General features: G+C 41.8%; 1 protein-coding gene across 2 annotated transcripts in view; it reads left to right on the top strand.

Moving 5' to 3' along the window:
* Positions 1 to 21,764, top strand: part of Ttc29 (tetratricopeptide repeat domain 29) — a 203,686-nt gene extending 181,922 nt beyond the window's left edge. For both annotated transcript variants that reach the window (XM_006971720.4, XM_042277511.2), the window contains 2 exons: positions 20,930 to 20,996; positions 21,516 to 21,764. In XM_006971720.4, coding sequence (XP_006971782.1) covers positions 20,930 to 20,996; positions 21,516 to 21,534 — 86 coding nt within the window. In that variant the 3' untranslated portion in view covers positions 21,535 to 21,764. The remainder of the gene's footprint in view (positions 1 to 20,929; positions 20,997 to 21,515) is intronic.
* The last annotated feature ends 956 nt before the right edge of the window (positions 21,765 to 22,720 follow it).

Here is a 22,720-nt window from a genome sequence, read left to right as displayed (position 1 = left end):
CCAAAAACCAGTGCACACTCAATGGCTTGACATCGCTTGGGGGTCTGGTGTTTTCCTCTGCAGAGAGAGAGACAGGAGGGGGGGAGGATTAATCGCTTTTCATGAAACTGCCAGTCATAAAGGCAACATTTTAATCAGAATTCTTAACAGTGTTTCCCAGATTCCTAAAGACAATCAGCTACACTCAAACCAACAACTCAGATAAATCACCATTAATTAGCTAATATAAGCAAGCAGGTGGTTTTAAGCGCAGACACTCCTTGGTTGTTTAAATTATGTAGATTACACCGCACCGAAGAAAGACTAAGTAGGGAGCATCAGACACAAACCTCTGAAATAGATTCTGTTTAGAGACAATGCAGAGCGGATGACTGCAGAGCCGCCTCTTACCCATAGTGATGCAAGGCAGCTCTGACCTCCCAACTCAGCATCTCAGTGATATCGGTTCTCATCTCCACACTGATGACACACGCAGTGTACAAGAGGCTCTGGAAGCTACGTGAATACATTTGCTCTAGAAAGATTGTCTAACAAGGATGGGGGAAAGAGTTGTTTTCCATGTGTGTGACACGAGAATAATCTTTACATCCCTCTGTTCTTTAATTGACCTACTCTAATTTGTATAATTAAGGGTTATTTCCTAGACTATAAAAAAGTGATAAAAACACTCTGTAGCCGCCTACCATCTAAAGTGTGTTTGCAGTTGGCTGTTGTAGAAGACAGCTTTGGTTTTAAATGGGCTTGTCCATAGCTTGTCCATGTTTCTCTCTTTTTCTTATGTGTATGGGTGATTTGCCTGCATATATGCATATATGCATATATGCATGCAATGCCATCAGAGGCCAGGAATGGGTGTCTTGAATTACAGGTGGTTGTGAGCTGCCGTGTGGGTGCTGGGACTAGAGTCGATGTCCTCTGGAAGAACAGCCAGTGCTCTTAACCACTGAGCTGTTTCTCCAGCCTGAGGTTACGTTTCCTAATCCTAATGGGAAATGGAGCCATCCCTTTAGTCTCAATGCTGCCTCCACAAGCAGTGAATCCTTATTGGCCTAACCACAGCCACTTTGCACAAAATCATGGTAGACTCCAGATACACAGCTTTATTCTGGTTTTGGCCCATAGTATCCTTTGAACTTCACAGGTGATAGGGTTTCTCACACATAAAAATACTAGACAAGACATCAAAACCTGACTAAAGTCTTTGCTAAGGAAAACCCTAGGTCCTGACTGTTTAAACACAAGAGCTGAAATTCAGTCAACTACAATAAGCTGAATCTGGAGATGGCTGTTCATTTTCAGATCAAAGGCCTTTGGATGACAGCTCCCGGAAGGAAACTCACTCCTGGGATAGTGGACAGGTGGTTCTGGGTCATTCTTTGAACTATGTTTCGACCTGTGATGCAAGACCTAAATTAAATTTTCAGTCATTCCTGAAAGATGCAGTATTTACACTGAGCTGTGAAATTGGAGAGATGGCAGGTTGTCCCATCAGTGTTCACCTAGCCACTCCTTCCTCCAGGAACGAGGAAGAAGGGAATGTACCCCCAGTACACATTCGTGACAGGAAAAATTACCACAGAACTTAACTGATCAACCAATATTTCACTGTATCTGCACACCGAAAACAGGATCACAATTGTTTTAATTTTCAGAATCTAACACTCACCCTCAAAGTACATAATTGCTTCACTAATACAAATACCTAGCAGCATAATGTTGAGCCCATTGGAAAATTAAGCTGAAATCTATTTAGACACTGTGACATCTTCCGCATCTCTAATTCTTGACATGAGTCTCCCTTTTGAGACTGTCTGGCCCTGCTCTCTGTTCCAGCCCTGCCTCTTCTGAGAGGCAGGTACCAACTAACGCTGCTGGCTGGAGCAGCCCTAGCCTTTGATATCTTTTATTTTCCTTTAGGTTTGTAAAAATGTTGTGACTACTGCTGTTCACCAATATTTTATTTATAAAATCTGTCCTCCCCTAGGGCTGGCACAGAGGATCTGCGAACTGAAGGCTAGTCTGTAAACTCCACTACTCACTCTAGGAGACTGAACTTTTTCCAACATCAATCGCTGGGCTGGGAGTTTAGACAGTGAATTAGCTGTGCTTCCCAGCTGAGGTACAGAAAGCAGAGTCTCTCTTTGCAAATGGCTCCTCCTGGTGTGGTATTCTTTATATAACTGGAGGAATCCATTGTGAGATGACAGTGTCCTGTCTGAGGAACTTTCAATAGCGCCTAGAGCTAAAGATAAAGGACCTCAGGATTCTGGTTTACACCTGTAACCAAATTTGAATTAACATGTGAATAATAAATCGTGCACACTGTCTGTAATTTAAAACACCATGTAGTTTTCATACACACCACACTGTAGATACTTGTCTGTGCTGTGATATAAATTATGGAAGCCATCAGTACAACATGAGAATCACTGTAGGACAAGCAGAAACGCAATCTTTGTGTATCAGAAGACCTAAAGTTTCCAAAGACACATGATTGCCCCTATCAGCAACGATATAAGCAAGCTTCCTCCTGTGGAATGGAAAACATGGCTGCCATCAGCAGACTGACCCCACTCTCGATGCGTTCACCCCTGGATGCAAACTTGGAGGAAAGCAGTGTACTGAAGTAGAGCTGAGCTAAATGCTTCTCTGGGTGCAATAAAACTGAAGGGTGTATCAGATCCCATGCTTTGTTGCCTTTAAAGCTTGAAAGGGGAGGAAACCACCAAGAAAAAGCTGCCTGGCTGTGCAGGCGATTTGCTTTTGAACTCTCCAAGCCATCCACCTCTAATTCAACCTGACACTGCTAATTTTGGCATTAGAGTTTGAAATGAAAATCAATATCTGTTTGGAGCTTGAAAACGGCATGGCTGAACCCTGGGTGGCGTCGGGTTGGCCTCTTATTTTCAGTGATCTGTAAAGGAGGTGAAAGACATTCTCCCTTTTAGAGCATTTGAATCATTCGAATAAAACCTCAGTCTTCACCAAGTTACTTATGCATTACCACCCTCTCTCTCTACTAAGGCCAGTTAGGACATGTTTTCAAAAGCTGCTTGTATTTTTTAATTAAAATATAATTGTAACATTTCCTCTTTCCCTCCCTCCAGCTCCCCAATGCCCCACATCATGCACCCTTTCAGATTCACGGCTTCTCTTTCCTTAACTATTATGTGCCTGTGTATAAATGCAAAAATATCTGAACACAACCTGCTCAGTCCATTTAGTGTTGCTTGTACGTGTATGATTTCAGGGCTGACCACTTGGTATTGCATCATTCCTTACTTACCTGTAGTTCTTTGTCTAGAGGTGAGGCCCCGTGAGCTTTCCACCTTCGGAGTAAGCATCATGGGGGTGTCAGACTTGTTCAGATCTTTAAGCAGCCATACTGCTGAGGCTTCATGGCTGAAGCGTCCCTGTTCTTTCGAGAAGACACTGTCTCACATTGTTTAGATTGTTTAACTGTGCCCCTAGAAATATTTTCCACATGATATTTAGAGCCACTGCCAGGCACTGTCTGTAACTAATGTTAGTGAAGATTGACGAGCTCAAGGTCTGACGGGTAAGTTGTCCTGGGAGATCAGGGCAGAGGCTAGCTGAAGTTCTAGGCAAACCAACTTTCCACTGTAACCCAACCATCTCAGTTTGTTTTGTGTTTCCATTCAATTTCTCTGGAAAGGGAAATGATGCCACTGAGCGACACCACGCAGATAGAGCCCTATCCAGCATTAACTGGTGCTTCACTCGACTACAGTCCACTGATTTACGTTAAAGGGGGAAAAAGAGGAAAGGGAAGAGGAAACGAGAAAGGAAGGGAAATAAGGAAAGGAGGAAACAATGAAGGAAAGAAGGAGGATGAGCTCACACTGCTATAGAAAATAATTTCAATGTTTAGAAGTGTACCTTTCACTTTTGTTAGCTGTACATACTACATTCACTGATTGGTACCATCCTGGCTCCAACATATTCAAGGAGTCAGTTGCCCTCAAAGAAAGAGAGACAAATTCTTGAGAAGATCCCCCTCTTCCCCAGAGTTTGTGTATAAGTGGTGTGTGTGAATGTGTGTGTGCAAATGTATATATGTGTACATATATGTGGGTGTGCAAATGTATGTGTGTGCGAATATGGGTGGGTGAGTGTGAATATGTGTGGGTGTGTAAAATGTGTGTGTGTGTGTGTGTGTGTGTGTGTGTGTGTGTGTGCAGTTGCATATGAAAGTCAACCCCCAGTGTCTTAAGAATTGTCTGCCTTGTTTTTCGAGACAGGGTCTCTCATCCAAACCTGGGGCTCACCAATTAGGCTAGGCTAGCTCACAAACAAGCACTGGGATTACAGATGTGCACTTCCACACCTGGATTTTCACATGGATGCTGGGAATCAAACTCAAGCCTCAGCGCTTGTGCACCAAACACTTTAGAGACTGAGCACCGCCCCCCAGCAGTCCACCTGCGTCAAATTCTGTAATTGCTCCCCACAGACATACTTTACTTTTCTGGTGCCACTAAGAAATCCATGTGGCTGAGTTGCAGCAGCTCATATCCCAAGGACTGCTCTTGGTCAGCACCTGGAAGTCAGATTTTGACCAGTGAAGAGCAATGTGTCCACCCGCTTATATCCATGTGTCAAAGGCTGCCCTGGAACCTCACTGACTTCACAGTCTGAGAAAGAAAGGCAGATTGACTAGCTGGCCTTCGTTTCTCGGCAGTTTCTAAAAACACATATGAAACACAATGTCGTTTCACTGAGAGAAGAAAAATATATTCTGTTCAGCTGGATGCTCAGATGCCCTGAGGAGAGTTTGGGAAAGACAGACAGAAGTAAAGACAGAGACTTCTGTGGAGGGAGAATTCATCCAGCAAATGAAATAAACCCAAGTGCCAACCGCTGAGTCTGGTGACCTGGGTCCAGATCAGGAGCCAGCATTTAGCGCCTGTGCCACGGGTGGTGTTTCAGCACTCTGCATACTTACTGACCTTCTGTAGCTCCTCACCTAGGGGCAGCACCACGGGAAATTTTCCCTGTCTGAATTGGCATGTCAACTGGTGCTATTGAGGTGGTCTTGTCCGGAGCTATTGGGTGCATTTTCCTGGTCATGTCTGGGGCTTGTGACTCTTGAATCTTCCCAATCCCTCCTCTTTGATTTTCCCTGAGCCTTGGGGTGTATTGTAGATGCATCACTTAGGGCTGAGTACCCACAGTCGGTCAGTCCCTCTCTGCATCTTGATGAGTCGTGGATCTCTGCAATAGTCTTTATCTGGGGCAAAAACTAAACTCTAGAATTTTTAAAGTAAGCAGAGCCATATTTAAATAATAGGTCTGATAGCATTTTAAATGTACTTCCTGAAGTCCCATTACTCTATTTTCAAGGGGAACGGGTGGAGGTGAGCAGGCTGGTGCTCGCCATTATTTATACAAACTCTGTGGTGGAATATTAGTTGAAGGTGTGTCACATTTGTTTATGCTGTGGAACATTTGTTTAATAATGCAAAGATGAGTTGCATTCTTTTATGTTGTGTTTGATTAACTCTGTAATGCTGTGTTACTTTGCCTGTCTAAAACACTAGATGGTCTAATAAAGAACTGAATGACCAATAGCAAGGCAGGAGAAAGGATAGGCAGGGCTGGCAGGCAGAGAGAATAAATAGGAGGAGAAATCTGTGAAGAGAGATGGAGGAGCAAGAGAAAGAGAAGGAAAGGAGGATGTGAGGGGCCAGCCACCCAGCCAACCAGTCACACAGCCACACAGCCACACAGCCAGCCACAGAATAAGAAGTAAAGAAATAAATATAAAACAGAGAGAAATAAAAGATAAATGGTATAATTTAAGTTAAAAAAAAAAACTGGCCAGGCATTCATAAGTAAGAATAAGACTCCCTGTATTTATTTGGGAGCTGGGTAGTTGGCCCCCAAAGACCAAAGAGTAAAAAATAACCAACTATAAAGCTCCTGTATGTCATATTTACAGAAGTATTTAAAACACATTTCATCAAAATATTCAAGTATCAATCAAAATACATTGCTAATTCCCTAGCCTATCAAACCCATACTAAAGTAGAATGTTCAGATTTGGGTTCGCTACAGCGCATACCCTCACTGCCTGTGTGTCGTCCACAGCAGACCCTAGTCTCCCTGTGCTCTGCTGACCATAACTTCGTCTGTGTGTCCTTTCTTCTCATCTTTTCTCCTAACTCTCTGCCCACGGCGACCCTTCCAGTGAGCTTTCAGGAACTCACGGCCAGACCAAGGGACATCCTCCCTACTCCCAATATTCCCTTTTCTGTGTGAGCTGGAACCTGGCTGGCTCCCAGAGTTATTGTTTCTCTGTAGTTCTCACAGAAGCATTTTCTCCATGTGGGACACAGCTCTGACCTTATTGCCACTCCTGGCTGTCTAAGGCATGATCTGTAACTCTCAAATCAGTCTTGTATAGTCCTGCCTTTTCTGATCGTACCTCTCTACCTCGCTGTATCTTCTCTTCGTCCCTTGAAGCTTTTAGCTCTGGGTTCACTGCCACTCCATCAGAAAGCCTGATAAATTTGGACAATGTCAGTGTCCCCATGGTTATTCTTCACATTTTCTTCCATCACTCCAATTGTGTCTACTCCTCCAACGGGCTCGTCTGCCGTCATAGTCACTTAACTTTCCCCATAGTTAATCCTAGGCCTTCTCAGTTCCTACAAATGCACAGCGCCCCAAACTCTATCTCAGACGTTCTTCATCTCTGGTCTCTCTGCTCAGGGGCCAGGCTCCTGCCAAACCCTTCCCAGCTGATCCTGTCTCCTTTCCAGTTCTCTGATATCAATATTTCGACTTGTTCAAATTCCCAGGAAATTAATCTTAGGTTCTTGTGAATGAGAAATAGAATTCCTAGAAAATCATAAGAATTCTACAAATCATGTTATTCTTAAAATACTTCTAACAGTTTTCATATTCTTCACATATTGTTTATAAAAATGTCTATAATTTAAAAGCGGGTATCTGAAGAAATATTACATTTAGTAAAATTTGCAAAGGCTATGGCCTATAGCAAATACGCAAAACCCACAGAGCATGGGCAGCACCACCAGGCAGTATTCACATTAAATAAATTACCACACAGACACCATACTTCTTTCTTTAGATAAAATTCCTCTGATCTTCTAGGCATGGTGATGGACACCTGGTGTAAACATATGCCCACCTACATGCCTACACACTGGTAATTATAACAGATTTATTCTTGAATGTGAAATCATGGAAACAACCAGAAGTGACCTCTACACTGTGGATTTAGGATGAGAACACGCCAGTGTGGGTCCATGAGTTGAAACAATGAACTACTCTGAGTAGAGGCAAAGGCAGAGGCTGTATATGCTAGGACATTGGGACAAGGGATTCTTTCTGCTCAGTTTTGTTGTGAGATTAAAATAGCTCTAAGGAAAATTGGTGTATTTAAGAAGAGAGAGCATAGTGCCCAATATATACTACTTCTGTACAGAAATGTGAATATAGTATACTGACATTTGTGCAAATATAAAACATAAATATGTACTGTATTTGTATGTGAATTTGGATTCTTTATCCTTTTAAAAATGCATAGAATGTTTCGGAGAAGAATGCCCAACAAACAGCAGCAGTGGCTGCCTCCAGGGGAGAAGAAATAAGAAGCTGAGGATGGAGGAGTTCAGATTTTTCAATAGCCATCCTTTAAAAAAAAAATGTACCATATGTATAACTCCTCTACACAAGCAATAATTAACCCTACAGTAAGGAATATGATGTATGAGGGATAATTACAGATTTCTAGGGACCCATTGTTTACTCTTTTATAAAAGGTCTAGTAAAATTTTTCTATAATTTCAATACATAAGGATGATTCTAATCATTTTCTTTCCATAGTTCAAAGCCCTTTACTGTTTATATGACATATAGTTTGGCAAAAGTGGTCCCACGGAGTCCCCAGTGGTATGGATAAAGCAATAGGCACTTAACATTATTCCAAATAAATTTGTGAGCTGTCTTAGTGAAAAATACCCCCCAAGCCTGAGCAAGATAGCAAATACCAAAGAGAAGGGAATAATCTTATGATGGCATTTAAATATAAAAATGTAAATAGAAACATACTAAATATAATAAATATTTTTTTAAAAGAACAGGACAACCGGAGTAAGAAATACTACTGAACAGAGACTGTGTAAGGGAAATTTTTTAAAAGATAATTTAGATGTAAAAAATAAAAGAGATTCCATTCAAGATAACATTCAATTTACTTTCTTCCCTAGTATATGTGATGAAATGCCCAAAATTTGGGAACAAAATAACCAGAATTTAAACCACAAGTAGTATATGCATTTGTAATTGGGGATTAAAATTTATTTTACTGATTTGTGTGTATAAGTGTGTCTCTGAACGTGGTTTTGTGCACCACATGCATGCAGGGGCCGGTGGAGAGCAGAAGAGGCCAGTGACTTCCCTGGGACTGGAGTGAGCTACTGTGTAGGTGCTGGGAACTGAACCCAGGTCCTCTGCCAGAGCAGCCAGTACTCTTTACTGCCAATCTCTCTCCTGTCCCTGGTGTTTAGGTTTTTAATTCCTACTTTTTTAGATTGGACAATGATGAAATTATATAGGTTATCATCTTACTGAAAGATGAGGGAAGGATAAAAATAGAAACAAAACTGAATTCTTGAGGATAAAATAATGTCAAATTTTTCTCCAACTTAATTGATTGACATGAGATTGTCCCTAAAGCCATCTTTTCCCCAGCTAGCATCACTGAATGCAACACATTATATAATTGGTAATTCCATCCCGCATAAAACCTTAATTTCTATAATATCTTTCTACATACAGTACTTTTGGTTTTAAGATATGATGCTTTTCTTTCTGAACCATGATGTAACAAAACCTAAAAAGGTCAACCAAAGAAGAACAGCCACACTTGTAGAAAGGTTACAATCTCCCAGCTCCTGGTGTCCATTCCTCCTCCTTCCCACACCACAAACACTGCAGTCCTGTCGTTAGGGTAGAGAAGGTGCCTTGCTACCTCCTGAGAATGGAGATATTTGTGTAGCTGAAACCTTCTTTCGTTAAGACAGGAGGCAAAAAGAAACAGGCATTTTTTTTTTACTTGTTTTAAGTTATTTGAAGAGGTTGAATATTAAAACATTTCTTCTCTGAAGCACTTCAGAAATTGAGACTGGATATTTTCTTACTCTTCCTGTAAGATGAGCCAATAAGGTATTCACCAAAAACAAACAAGCAGGCTCTCCAAAGCTACTTCTGCCAAGTGTGATGGCTGTGCTGTAATTCCAACGAGCAGAAGGCCACAGCAGAAGGGTCACAAAGTTGAGGTCAGCCTGAGTACATAGTGAAAGTCTGTAACAAAACAAGAAGAAACACACAGCTAAATCTACTTCTTAGATTGTATATAAAACCTGCCTCAAGCAAAATGTTAAAAGCATTGTTTTTAATCATACAACTTTATACTCTCATTTTAAGAAGAGACATATTTATTCTGTCTTTCAACAGACATTTAGTGACCATTTTATATGTGCTATTCAATATTTTAATACATTTTTAAAGCAGATGATAAACTACAAACCATATTCATTTTTTAAATTAAGTATATACTGTGGATTTGAGGCCAGCCTGGTATACGTAGGAAGTTCCAGAGCAGCCAGGGCTACGCAGACAGACTGTCTTTAAAAAAAAAAAAGTTGAGGACTTTGTGCAAGGTTCTATAGGTAGAGAGATCAATATATAAGTTTCAAAGCAGAAACCGCTACACTCTGAACTTTTTTTTGATGACCTCTAGCGGGGCTGTGTTTGGTGATTAAGAGCCTGCACTGCCCCCAAGTACCTGAGTTCAGGTTAGAGCACCCATATTGAGTGGCTTATAATCACGTATCTCCACCTCTCTGAGGACCCAGTACTAATGGCCCCTGCAGGCATCTGTACTCATGTGCACATGCCCATGCACAGATACGCACACATATTCAGAATTGAAGATTATGCAAAATCTTTTCTAAAATGACAACTACTTATCTATCCATCAATAAAATCATAAGCATATGTATGTTGAGTGTTGTGTGTTCTAACAAATAATTTTCTGATTTTCAAACTTTTTACCCACCGATCATGCTATCAAAGAATTTGAATCCCAGTGAAAAACCCAGCAGGCTGTTCCTGAGATGAGATTGTAGTGCATTTGTATGTACCCTGCGAAAGTCAATATTTGTCTTAGAAATCTGGGTCTCCTATTGGATTAAATGATTTTAATAAGTTAAAATACATAACATATAAATTTCATCTCTTTCCGGAAGACTATGCCCTGGTCTGAAGAGCTATGGTAGGACAGTAGCTGTCTCTCAGTTTCCACTCACACCAGCTATGCCCGATACCCATCTAATTAGAGCTGTGCTATCAACTGTCCCCTGGCACCTGCACCACAAGTATGTTTTTGTCCCCATGGGTACTCAGTGACCAGCTGTTGAATGGATGAGGAATAAACGGAGATTACCATTGTGACCATCTAGTGACCGTCTATGGGACCATCTAGTCAACATAACCACATCACAGCTGAAAAGTGTGAGGCTCTGTCTTTCAGAGTACTGCAGTGTGAAAGCCCTTGTCTTATTCATTATGGTACAAGTGAGATTTAAAAAAAAAAATCTCAGGCAAAATATGGTTAGCTTTTGCTGCTCTGGCTCCAAGTCTAAAATGGCAGCAATGGAATTTTGGAAGTTTTTGTACATGATTTTTATTTCTCCTTAACTTCACCTTCTCTGAAAAAGAATGGAGGATCACTCTGCCTCGTGGTGTCCTGGCTTTGAGAGCGTTGTTTCATCTATATTTAAGAACTAACCCTACAGTTGTTGTGTGTAATTGCTGCTTTGTGTAACATAAGAAAACTCAGTGATATGATGCCCATGAATTAAGAAGAATGTTGGAATGAAAAACAAGATCTTTTCCCAGATGCCTGTGTAGGTGGGCCTTCTAGGGGTTTTTCTTTAATGCAACAAAAGTGCACCATTTCTGCCTTCAGAAATCATTTCCTTCGGCTTTACACTGAGCATGTCAAAAAGTCTTATTACATAAGGGCTTAGTGTGTACATTAGTCTTTACATCTGAGAGTCTTACTAAATCCTTTTCTGGTCATTCTGATATTGAACAGGTCTAGATTGATTTCTTCAACACTTGTTTATGGTATTTATTTTGACATAGCTAGGATTCAAAGCCAAATTAACAAGTGTAATCCATTTTCTGAGTGTTAAAGAAAAGCCCCCCACTACTTCTAGACACATTCATTTAGGGCTTAAAGCTAAAAATTTAGGTGAAGATGTTGTAATAAGTGGATGGATCGATTTATTCAATCACAGAGCATAAAGACATTAGCTCTGGGACAGCACTTCAGCTAGCAAGTCTCACTTGTGTGACACCAGGTGATTTGCATTTTTAGAGAAATTCCATGTCTGCAGTGGAGCCCCAGTGAAAACATAGATAAACCGCCATCTTTATGAAGAAACCGCCATAGCCCCTCCTTTTCTGACTTCATGGCACTGAAGCCATCAGGACCAGGGTTAAAACACGATGAAATAAAGGCAACAAGTCACATGATGTGACCCCAGGATTAGGTGTCCCCCAAGCTCAGTCGTCATGGCCAGTATTGTAGATTGATGATTTTGGGAGAGGTGCCTTGAGTATCTGGCTTTTGTTGCTGTTGCCGTAAGTGCTTTATTAGCCCCTAAAACACAAGGAATTAAACGATTAACAGACAAACAAGAACTGAATAAACTTTTTGGCAGCTCTCCCTGCCACAAAGTCAAATAAGTCAACCTGGATAAACCCAACTCACCTGAGAGGCTCTGCTGCTACTCACTTTCCTTGGGGACATGCATTGGTATAAAGTGAATAATAGCTGTGTGCGTAGGTTTGACTCTCCAAAAGCCTTTTATCACCTATGTGAGACTTGAGCAAGTTAGTCTCATCACTGGCCTTCCTTGCTCCTTGTCTGCAAACAAGCAAACCCTGTAGGGACTGAGAGGTTTAAATAAAATGCTAACCACATTCCTAGAACAAGATACATACTTGGCCTGGGGAAAACAAATTTCATTTTCACTTATGTTCTCAAAGCATCCTGGGACTCCTACATCTACCTTTTCTTAAGCATGTTATTCTACCCCAGCATTAAGAGGTTGGACATAAATTAGAACAAAGATATGTAAAATAATGATTCTCAAACATGGATGAGCCAATGACTCTCTTAGGAGTCTGTACTAATTTGCTACATCTAAAAAAAAATGCTGTGTAATAATCCTCTTGTACATTATAAAGATTTGACACTCAAATTGGTTTAATAAAATGCTGATTGGCCAGTAGCCAGGCAAGAATCATAGGCAGGGTAACCAAACTAAGGATGATGGGAAAGAGAAGGGTAGAGTCAGAGGTTGCCAGCCGGATGCAGAAGAGGGCAGGAGATGAACATGCCATGCTAATAAGGATACCACCACGGTGGCAGAGCATTAATAAGGAATATGGGTTAATTTAAGATGCAAGAGCTAGTTAGTAACAAGCCTGAGCTATTGGCCAGACATTTGTAATTTATATCCAGCCTCTGAGTGGTGATTTGGGGACTGGTGGATGTGAGAGAAACATCTGTTTACAAGAAAAAAAATTATTTTGGTGATTGGTTCTTATGTCTCCCAGGCTAGCCTTAAACTCTTGGTCAACGAGGATGATTTTCAACTTCTGTTCCTTTTGATACCACCTCCTTAGTGCTGAGATTATGGGTGTGCCCCTTCATGCTGTTACTATGGGGTATAAATGAGGCTCAGGGTTTCATGCATGCTAGCCAAGCACTCTGTCAACTGAGCTACATCTCCAGGTCTCCTCAGTTCTCTACCCAGGTCCCGATTCCCACCTGACACCACTCCTGCTCGAGACCTTATTGTCTCTGGTCAAGCAGCTCTGCTGAGGATGAATCGCTTCAGCTGTTGTCTGTCTCAAAGTCTTTTCTGAAAGTTTTTTTTCACTAGGGATAGAATTCTAAGACAGACAAAGCTTTTCTTTTTTTTCTTCTCCTTCTTCTTCTCCTTCTTCTTCTTCTTCTTCTTCTTCTTCTTCTTCTTCTTCTTCTTCTTCTTCTCCTCCTCCTCCTCCTCCTCCTCCTCCTCCTCCTCCTCCTCCTTCTTCTTCTTCTTCTTCTTCTTCTTCTTTTTGTGACTTGTTTTGTTTTTTGAGACAGGGTTTCTCTGTGTAACAGCCCTGGCTATCCTGGAACTTACTTTGTAGATCATGCTGGCCTCAAACTCACAGAGATCTGCCTACTGAGTGCTGAACTTAAAGGCTTGCATTACCACACCCAGCTGGTGACCTTCTTAGATCTGTGTATTTATCAAGTTCATCTATTTTGAAAATTTTTCAATCATTATTCCTTAAAATATTTTTCAATTATCCATCCATCTCCTTCCAGAATTCCAACAATGTGTGTATATTACTTACTGCCTTATGTTGCCTTCCAGTGCCAGGGTTAACCATCACTTAAAAACATTAAAAGAAAAAACTTGAGACAAAGAATTCTCCGGTTTTACTCTGCAGTCTTCTGAGTGATGGGGTGAAGTTTGGGCTGCCGCACTTCATCCTGCTTGGGGCATATGCATCATCCTTTTGTTCCGTATATCCATGCCCACATGCTACATACCCATTTTAGTCACTCTAATATGTGGGGTCAGCACTCTCTGTGTGTTGGGGAGCTACTGGAAGTCACAGAATGAATCCCCCTGGACAGACAGACGACCCCCTGGACAACTCTATTCAGCTGCTTGAATTTGTTCTACAGCTTACAAAATAAGTTAGTATTTTAACTTTTAGCACTTTCTACCATTCTGTCTTCACATTCACTACTGTTTTCTCTTTTGTACATTCTGTATTTTTAAGCAATCTAAATGTTTAAAATACAATTACAGTAACCATTTTAATCCTAAAGACTGTGTCATTTTGAGTAATTGATTTTTCTCTTCATTATACTTTTTATCTGTATGTCTAAAATTTTTCCTGGAAACCAGACATTACAAACTTGAACCCTTCTTGGTGCTGTGTAGTTTTCTGTTCCTATAAATAGTTTTGAGCTTTGGTCTGATATGCAGTAAAGTCACCTGGAAGCAGTTTGGTCTTAAATATCTCTTTCATATCTGTTATATCGGGTCAGAGGGAGGTCTAGTGTTGGGTAACTATTATCCACAATGAGGCAAGACCCAGCATCCTGTGAAACTTGCAGTTTCCTGATATGGCTGTCAATGGCAGATAGCAGTCCCAGCTGTCTGTGGGCACTGAGTACTCTATTGTGTGTCCACATGATGTTTCTTCCTCTGGCTCCGGATTAAGGACTCCAGTCTGTGCTTGTGTAAATACTTCAGGTTTAATTTACTTCTACAGATCTCCAGCCCTCTCTTCTCTGGTACCCTTGTCTCAGTCTGTTTGGGCTGCCATGTTACAGATTGCCTGAATCTCACTGGCACATAATATAATATAGTAAATATAGTATAATATAACATAATATAATAAATTTCTTCTTACAATTTAAAAGTCTGAGGTCCAAGGGCTAGCATGGTCAGTTTCTGCTGAGCACCCTCACTAGTTTGCAAAGGGACTCACTGTAACTTCATATCTGTCTCCTGTCTTTGGTTACAAGTGCACTGTCCCTGACCGGTCATGTCACACACCATAAGTTAAGGGACACCAGGCTGGAGAGCACCTTCAAGTGTGCGAAGCCAACACCATTTTTGAGACCATGATTAAAGGCATTTAATTGTTGTTCAGGGGGTAGTTTCCCAGCCATCTTTGTTCCTAGGGGAGAGCTTTTATAACATGATCTGAGTGAAAACTGTTCATATGTTATTTTAAGTAATAAAACCCCACTTCTCAATATCTATACATTTCCTGGAAAAGATTTTCTGGTTACCAAATGTGAGTGGCAATTTTTCATTTTCTACATATATTTCTCAACAAAGCAAGTCCATTCTCCATGAAAACCATGTTGCGAAACCGTACTGAGTCAGAGCGCTTTAGATGTGCTGCTGTCATTGATGTGCTAGGTTTCCTTCACTGTGTTGTGTGTGATTTCAGTGTATGCTTGGGAAGAAAAGGACCCCTTTTCTGAGAAATGCATTTTCAAGACATTGCTATCTGTGAAAATGGGGTGCCATTTCTCCTGAGGCTAAATATGTGGCTTCAAATAAAATGTGTTGAAAGACAAAAAAAAAAAAAAAAAAAAAAAACTCATCTTCAACAATGACAGAATTCTAAGGCCCTCCAGAAAACAGGACCATTTTATACATGGTATCTGTCCTTAATCAACTACATAATGCATAATCCAAGTTTTATTTTTTTAGCAAAGCCTTTTGAAGCATTTTTATAAGGTCAACAGAAAGCGTGGTCTGTTAACATTGGGTGATCAACTTTTTGACAATGGTGGGGCCAGCACAGCTAATGGAATAATAGCCTGCAGGGTCCGGCTAAATATGATAGACGAATGTAATCAACCTCTGCAATGACTATTCAAAAGTAATCCCTTTAGCTTTGAACTGCAGCATATATTTCAGGCAGGCAAAACCCGCATGAAGAAATTCTCTGCAGAGCACGCTGATACAATGCAGCCTTCACACCCTGCTCTCTGGATTTGTCGCTTAGAGTGCATTTTAAATGTAAGGCAATGACCACTGTCTATTCATGTGAGCACACAACAATACTTTTGATCTGTTGTGGAAAGGTTGAATCCATTACCAGGGGTCTAGTCTATAAACCCTGGCACAACCTTTACATATGAGTTATGATTTACCCTTTTCTAAGCTACAGCCACTAAAAATGTTTTGCATGACAAAATTTTAAAAATTCATTCACCTATCTAGTCACCAAACTGCCAGAAAGTGTCTGTTCCATTTCAGCCCAAACTTATCTACAGGTTAGATCTTCAAGATCCCGTTTATACCCAACTCTGCACTTGATGCTTTCAAACAAAGGGATGAGGCTGTAAGGTGACTGCCATAACACTTTCCGACTTGTTCTGTCACAGGATAGACCAGAAGATGGTATAAATCACATCTTCCCACTACTCACTTGAGAGAATCCACCATTTAAGGATGTCTTCACTGTGAGCAAAAAAGAAATGCCCATTTCTGCAGACATGGAAAAGGATATGAACACGTCACACTTAAGCTTTCTATTGCTTCCCATGGGCTCTTGTACACTATTGGCTCAGTCTTCCAGCTTTGAAGCCCTGCAGATTGAACATGTCAAGTCACACCCTAAGTCAGACCCATAGTCCAAAACCTAGACTACGACCAAAAAACAAATGCTCCAGCAATGGCAGAGTTGCCAGTCCTGTGGACTCACCGCGCTCCAAGGATCAGAGGACCAAAACTCTTGAAAGGGAAACGGAAGTGTTCCCATATGTGAATCAGCCATCGCCAAGACTTCCTGCACAGACAGCATGGAACATCTTTGTGTTCCACTAGTAGTTGTAGCCCAGTGGAGTAGAATATTAGCAACATATGTAGCTATTCTCTGAGAATCTTCACCAACAATATCCCAGAGTAAACATCATCTTCCTTCAGCATCTGGGAAGTGGGTACCAAATGACTGAAAGCAAAGCTGACAACCTCACGGAAGACTTCTGCAGTCTGCCTCACTGTATCATCCACCACACTAAAAGGAATGCTAGCCTAAGAGCATAGCACTAGAGGGAACAGGAGCGGGAGATGAGCTCAGTTGGCAGAGTGCTTGCCTAGAATACACAAAGCCCTGGGCTCAATCTGCAGCACCGCATAAACCCATCCATCATGGTGGCACATGCCTGTACTCCCAGCACTTGGGAGGTCGAGGCAGGAAATCAGAAATTAAGGCCACCCTTGGCTACAAAGCAAGTTTGAGACCAGTCCTAGATTAGGACTGAAAACGAGTGCTTTGGCAGTGACGGGCCGAGAGTCCTCAGTCCCGTGGAACTCGCCTTGCTTGAAGTTCTGTCTAAGGACACTAGGATGTTTCTGTACATTCAATGAAAACATCCACCTGAAAAGTCATAGGGGCTCGTATCTAAAAGAAGGCAGTCCGGCATAGTGGCGCACACCTTTAATCCCAGCCCGTAGGAGACAGAGGCAGGCAGATCTCTGAGTTCAAGGCCAGTTTAGAATACATGAGAGTTCAATGGGTACAGCCAGGGGTACACAGTGAGACACTGTCTCAAAGAGAATAGCGGGGCATATTGTGTATGAGAAAGGCTGTGCTCCCACTACAGAAAGCCCCAAAGTGTAGTGACTGAAGAATATTCATGTCTCTGTTGATTGGCTTGATCAGTTTGGGAGGCAACTAGGCAGTGGGACCAAGTCCTGTGCTCATTGCATGAGTTGGCTGTTTGAAACCTGGAGCTTATGCAGGGACACTTGGCTCAGTCTGGGAGGAGGGGACTGGACCTGCCTGGACTGAGTCTACCAGGTTGATCGCAGTCCTCGGGGGAAGACTTGCCCTGGAGGAGGTGGGAATGGGGGGTGGGCTGGGGATAAGGGGAGGGGGTAGGAGGGGGGGAGAATAGGGGAACCCGTGGCTGATATGTAGAACTGAATGGTATTGTAAAATAAAATTAAAAAAAAAAAAGAATATTCATGTCTCCCTCAGTCTTGCAGTGAGCGTTCTATACAGCATTCCTTACATATGACAAAGCCACATGGGCACTTGGAGGTGATGATTTTCTATCTTATTGCTTTATGTGCCCCAACCCCTTCTGGGGCAGAGTTTCTCAATTTTATACTACTGAAAGGATTGTCTCTAGGGAAAGAGATAGGGCTTGCCTGTCATGTGTGTCACTGGATGCTGAAGAACACACATCAGGTCCTCTTCTTGCTAAATTCCGGTAGCACTTCCTCCTATTAGTTATAACAAGGAAAACATCTCCAGAAATTTCCAAATGTCCTATAAGGGGACAAAGTCACCCCTCCTCCAGCTGAGAACTATTGCATCAAAGTCTTGTCAGTCCTTGCAAGATACAGTCTGAATGATAGAGTAAGTACTTTACATTCCAGACTGAGGAAAAGATGGGCTGGGTGTGGTGGGACACATCTTCATTCCCAGCACTTGGGAGGCAGAGACAAGTGGATCACTGTGGGTTCAAGGCAAGTTCTAGAACAGCTAATGCTACATCATTTAAATAAATAAATTAAAGAATAAATAAATGAATGAATAACAAATAAGACTGAGGAAAGGAAGAAATGCAAAGAGAAGTAAACGCCTAATATCTAACACTAGACCCGTGTGCCATGCATATAACTCTGTGTATATCTGTTCCTAGTAACCTAGAGACTTAAACTGTTAAATATTAGATACACAGATAGAAAAGATCTACTAGAAAACAAAGCATTGTGGTCTGAGTATGAAGTCTGTGTACTTACTCTCATGGCTTAGCTGTGCTGCTTAGGAAGGTTACGGAATCTTTAGGAGGAGGAGCCTTGCTGGGGGAAACAGTCACTAAGGGCGGGCCTTGAGGTGTTACAGGCCAGCCCCACTTCCTGTCTACTCTGCCTCCTGACTCCAGTCCCCTCCCTTCTCTGCCTTTACCCACTGTGGCAAACTGTGTCCTTTCTTAAATTGTCAGCCAAAGTAACCCCAAAAGCTGCTGCTAAGCAGGTATTGAATCGTGTACAAAACAGCCTGCTAAGTGAGCGGCGGGGGATGGCAGGAGCTGTGCTCTGTGCACACAAGCAGTGGAGAGCTGTGGGGAAGGAAGCAAAGACTAGAATCTGAGTGGGAGTGCAAGCAGCTGCTCACCTGTGCAGGAGGGAAGCAGAGCGCAGAGCACATGCAGGTCTGGGTGTCGCTCTTGCAACAGAACCTGTGGAGTGTCCTCCCTGGTGCGATTCATTTCTAATATGAAACTGGAAAATCAGTCACTGACGGACTGAGAAACTCATGAGCTAAAAAGCCATCGAGCAGAGACAGACTAAGCAGACTAGGACTGTTGAAAAGAAAGTGTGAACGGTATTTCTACTGTCTGTGCCCACAAGCTTACCACGAGCTTTCTCCGTCTGGTTGGATGTTTTCTCCAGCTGAGTGGATCTATAGAGCTGTGGAATGGAGCAGACAGGAACTTGATCTGACTAGGGGTGAAGACTTGTCAGGTATGACACATCAGGAAAGGGGTAAAGAGATCAAGGGGGTGGCCTCAAAGTTTAAATTGTAGGAAGAAAGGAAAGAAGATGGTAGATGTCGAGGAACCTGACAAGGCGGTGGAGCAGGGGAATTACCAGAGTTAGGGTATCAGAGAAAGAAACATGGCAGCTAAGGCGTCGATGCAGGAAATTGAGACCGGGAAGGGCTCGTGTTGACTGATAATGGTCAGTTCTACATATGACCAAGGAAAATGGCGGCTAAGTCAGGAGTAAAGGAGAAGAGCTAGGAGATCAGGACTGTGAGAAATTCCCACCCACAGTGGAAAAATTCACAAACATTGAGAACAAACCAGCCCACTTATAGCTAGAGAACACTGAGCATGAATGGTTGGTTATGTAACCTAACAAGTGTCGAGAAGGGAAAGAGAAAGGACAAACGAGCCAAAGGAATGTTAGTCCATGTAGATCTGTCTCCATCTCCAGAGCCAGTAGCAAGAAAAGGGACCAAAAGGGCTTCTGGACTCTCAAAACAAAATCACCAAGGGGATTTCAGGAAACAAGGTTATAGAGTGTGGTACTAATGTATACAAAGTTTTGCATTTCCCATATTCAAATATAGACTGTAGAAAATGAGGCCACCTGAAAACTGTCACTGGCAAGGATGGATTAAAGTCAAAAGCAAAAGAGAAAATATGAAAGTTAGGGAGAGATTGGCATAGACAGACTGATACACAGACAGACTTGCCACATTTGACTTCATCATTTCGATAATTTATACTCTATCTAAATTAACACTGTTTCTGAGTATCATCTTAACACACCAACTTACCAGCAACAGTGCCTACCCAGTGTTATTTTATCATATCACAGAATTCTGCAAGTGAAAATTTCAGGCAGGGCTTGGATAAATACAATTGGGTGACTTAAGTCGTATTCAGATGACAAACAGGGTAATTTGGAAGGTCAAAGACAGGCTGGCTCACACACTGGAGCCTTGGGGCCAGCAGGGAAGCTGCAGGCCTCTTCTGAGCCAGCCTTGGAAGTCATGTACATGGTCACTTCTGAGTTAGCCTTGGAAGTCAGGCACATGGTCACTTCCAGTGTGACTGTTGATTTTTAAAGCCTGAAAACTAGTTCAAGAGAAGAGAAAATAGACTGTGCTTCTTGGTGAGGGGTTGAAAAGGTCACACTGTAGGGATGTGGAATGGGAGGTACAGTTGTGGCCATCGTTGGACCATCCAACCTACCCTAGTGATACATGCACTTTCACAATTTAAGTGCTAAAGACTGCAGTCCCTGAAAAGACATTTCCAGTGATGTACCAGTCTAACTCCATCTTAAGATTAAAAACCATCTTCTTACAAAATCAAAATAAGTTCCTTCCTGTTTTCTGCAAAATTTGGGTTTGACCAGGTCTTGACTCATCTTCTGGAATCTGACATGTTCCATACCCTATAGCCTGACTTATACCCTGATAAAACGTTCTGCCAAATAATTTTTAAATGTTCTTCCAAGTTCCTACATAACCAAAAACCCTTAGAACACCCGCCCCCCCCCCCAGCCTTGTGGTTTTGTGGCTATAAAAACCCATTTCTCCTCTGGGCAGGGTTATTCTCTCAAACCCCACTTTAGGAAGATAACCCTGTCTGACATAAAATAAAACTTGCTTAATTCAACAAAAATATGTGGGTAGGTAGTTTTTACTCTCATTCAATAGGATTAACACTTTATTGTGAGTTCACAATAAAGATAAGCTATTCAGGAAAATCTTTGAATCTGTTTTCTTTTTCCTCTAGGAATGACTAGAAGAGACACAGAAGATGATATATATCAATACCCAGATAATCAGGAAGAAAAATCAAGGTACTGATCAAATAAAAACTTTCTACTAAGTGTCAACTTTGTGTGGGATACTAAACATAGTCCTTTTTTTATATTTTTTTGCTTTAGTTTATGAGTATGTTTTGTCTACATGTATGTATGTGCACCACATGTATGCCTAATGCCCTAGGAGGCCAGAAAAAGGTATCAGATGCCCTGGAACTGGAGTAGCATGCAGTTATGAGCCACCATGTGGGTGCTGGGAACCAAACCCAGGTCCTCTACAAGAGCAGCCAATGTTCTCAGCAGCTGAGCCACTGCCCGGCCCCTAAACACAATCTTATTCCTCACAACCAATAACACTTCACCTGGTACTAAACTAACCCTGAAACACTGTTCCTAAATCACCACAGACTCACTTTGAAATATCATATACTTCAAGTACTTTTCATCTCCAAGGTGTGTTTTTAAACAGGGAAAGCAAAAATCTCTTTCAAAGCAAGTTGTTTTTAACTTTCAAGCACAATGCAAAAGTTAATCTTATCATTTATTTTATTGCAGATCTCCAGATAATCAATGAAAGGAAACTTAGGTGGCACCACATCAAGGCAAGAAGAAATTTAGCACATAGCCTTAGACTTCACTCCATAGGAGCATGTAAGAAGTGATAGAGTCATAAAAAAGATTAGGGTTATTTGTTGAATTTTGTGCTGCAGTAACTATGGCAAGTTTATGAAGATGAAGAACAGCTCACCTGGTTAGAAAGATCAACAGTTATGCATGAAATAAACTCTAAAATGTCTCCTTTTACCCACTACTCCACATGAAGTCATGGCATCCAAGAATCAAATTTTAATTATTCCTGATTGTAAAATATTTCCAAGTTAAGGAAACCATTCATGCTGCACAAACACATGATCATGTTTGTTAAAATTCCAGGGAAATGTCCCAGCATGCACAAAGGGTCCTGAGCAGTCCATGGTGTGCTTGAACTGCTGCTCAGTCTGATTGATGTGTGGAAACTTAGAGTTATGGCACGTTTAGCTGATAGGACACAATCTAGCATACATATGTGTGTTTGAGACAGTCAGGGAAACCCTTACGGCTCAGGGACCATTGCTAGTGTGCTTGAGCTGAAAGGATGTGGCTGGAATGGTTACCTCCAAAACAGATGGTCCCCCTCAGGTGAATCCATAAAGGTAGTGCATCACCAAGAAGAAAGACTTGACTCCCTGTCAACGCAGTCAGGGTATATATACTCTGGCTCTGATTCCTTTCCTGGTTTGCAATTGCAGAGCAGAGGCTAATTCTGGAATGATGCAGTGTTGAGAGGTGCTCGGGTGTACCTACTATCAGCCCAAGAGTGAATCAATTCAGCAACAACGTGATAAAGATGATCCAATGCCCTCGCCAAAAAGCCTAGATTAGGTGTGTTAGGGGAAAGGGTTCTTCTGGGTTGTGAGCCAACTTCCACAACATCCCAGTCCTGGACTGTCTCTTGTTTCTCACTCTAAAATTAGAATTAAAATGTGGTTCCTTCTTTAAGCCTGCCTTGGTGTCTGCCCTCGGGTAGATGGGAATCGCAGGATGCTGAGATGGAACCTGAGAGAGGGGGGAATTGTTGAGAATACAGTTAACAATCACTGACAGCAGAGCTTCCTGAGAGGTCAGATCTTCTTTTTCCAAAAATGTCCACTTGCTCCTACTAAAAGGGGTAGCTGTCCAGGAACTAACAGACAGACAGGTGAACCAGGAAAAAAAACCAA

This window comes from Peromyscus maniculatus, chromosome 5, assembly GCF_049852395.1.
Source record: "Peromyscus maniculatus bairdii isolate BWxNUB_F1_BW_parent chromosome 5, HU_Pman_BW_mat_3.1, whole genome shotgun sequence".
In the NCBI taxonomy this organism is placed as follows: domain Eukaryota; kingdom Metazoa; phylum Chordata; class Mammalia; order Rodentia; family Cricetidae; genus Peromyscus; species Peromyscus maniculatus.
The sequence above is the reverse complement of the archived record's forward strand: the minus strand, read 5'-3'. Positions and strand labels throughout refer to the sequence as shown.